We start from the raw sequence: 666 nt of genomic DNA, 5'->3' as shown, positions 1-666 counted from the left end.
GCCCCCGCCGAGTGGCCGCCGTGGCCATGTCCCAGCGAGTGGCCAAGGAGATGAACCTGTCGCCACGGTGAGGGCTGGGCCTCGGGGGTGGGGGGTGGGGGCCGGTCCCCTGGCCTTGCCCAGGGTCAGCCGTGCGGGAGGCTGAGCAGGGTTGCGGGCCCCCCGGCCCTCGTCCATCCCGAGGGCACTGGGAGGTGTGTCACTTCTGTGTCGGGGCACAGGGTCTCCTCTGTAGGACGGGTTCCTGAAGGGTCCCGGGTTCGATTCCAGCAAGGGCATGTACCTCATCCTGCCCCGCCCTGGTCGGGCCGCATGGAGGGCAACCAATTGATGTGTCTCTGAAAGTCAATGGAAAAATATCCTCACGTGAGGTTAACAGACAAACAAAATATTGGTTTCTTATTGTCTGATTTGAATAAAACTTAAGTAAGTAAGTAAACTGCCCGTTGTGGAAATTATGAGCCTTACCTGGCCTGTGTGGCTCAGTGGTGGAGCATCCCCCTGTGAACCAGGAGGTCACAGTTCGATTCCCAGTCAGGGCACAGGCCTGGGCTGCGGGCTCCATCCCCAGTGGGGGGCGAGCAGGGGGCAGCCGATGGGTGTCTGGGCCTTGTTGAGGGCTCTGCCCTCTGGGGCCAGGCCTCTGCCGCCCGCCTGCGTGGCCCC

General features: G+C 62.6%; 1 protein-coding gene across 1 annotated transcript in view; it reads left to right on the top strand.

Annotated features, from left to right (window-relative positions):
* Positions 1-666, top strand: part of DHX37 (DEAH-box helicase 37) — a 14,137-nt gene that overhangs the window by 5,254 nt on the left and 8,217 nt on the right. The window contains exon 6 of the mRNA XM_015567219.1: positions 1-67. This exon is cut by the window's left edge and continues 8 nt beyond it. Coding sequence (XP_015422705.1) covers positions 1-67 — 67 coding nt within the window. The remainder of the gene's footprint in view (positions 68-666) is intronic.

The sequence above is a fragment of the Myotis davidii genome, unplaced genomic scaffold, assembly GCF_000327345.1.
Source record: "Myotis davidii unplaced genomic scaffold, ASM32734v1 scaffold43, whole genome shotgun sequence".
NCBI classification, from domain to species: Eukaryota; Metazoa; Chordata; class Mammalia; order Chiroptera; family Vespertilionidae; genus Myotis; species Myotis davidii.
This window is presented reverse-complemented; position numbering and strand designations above follow the sequence as displayed.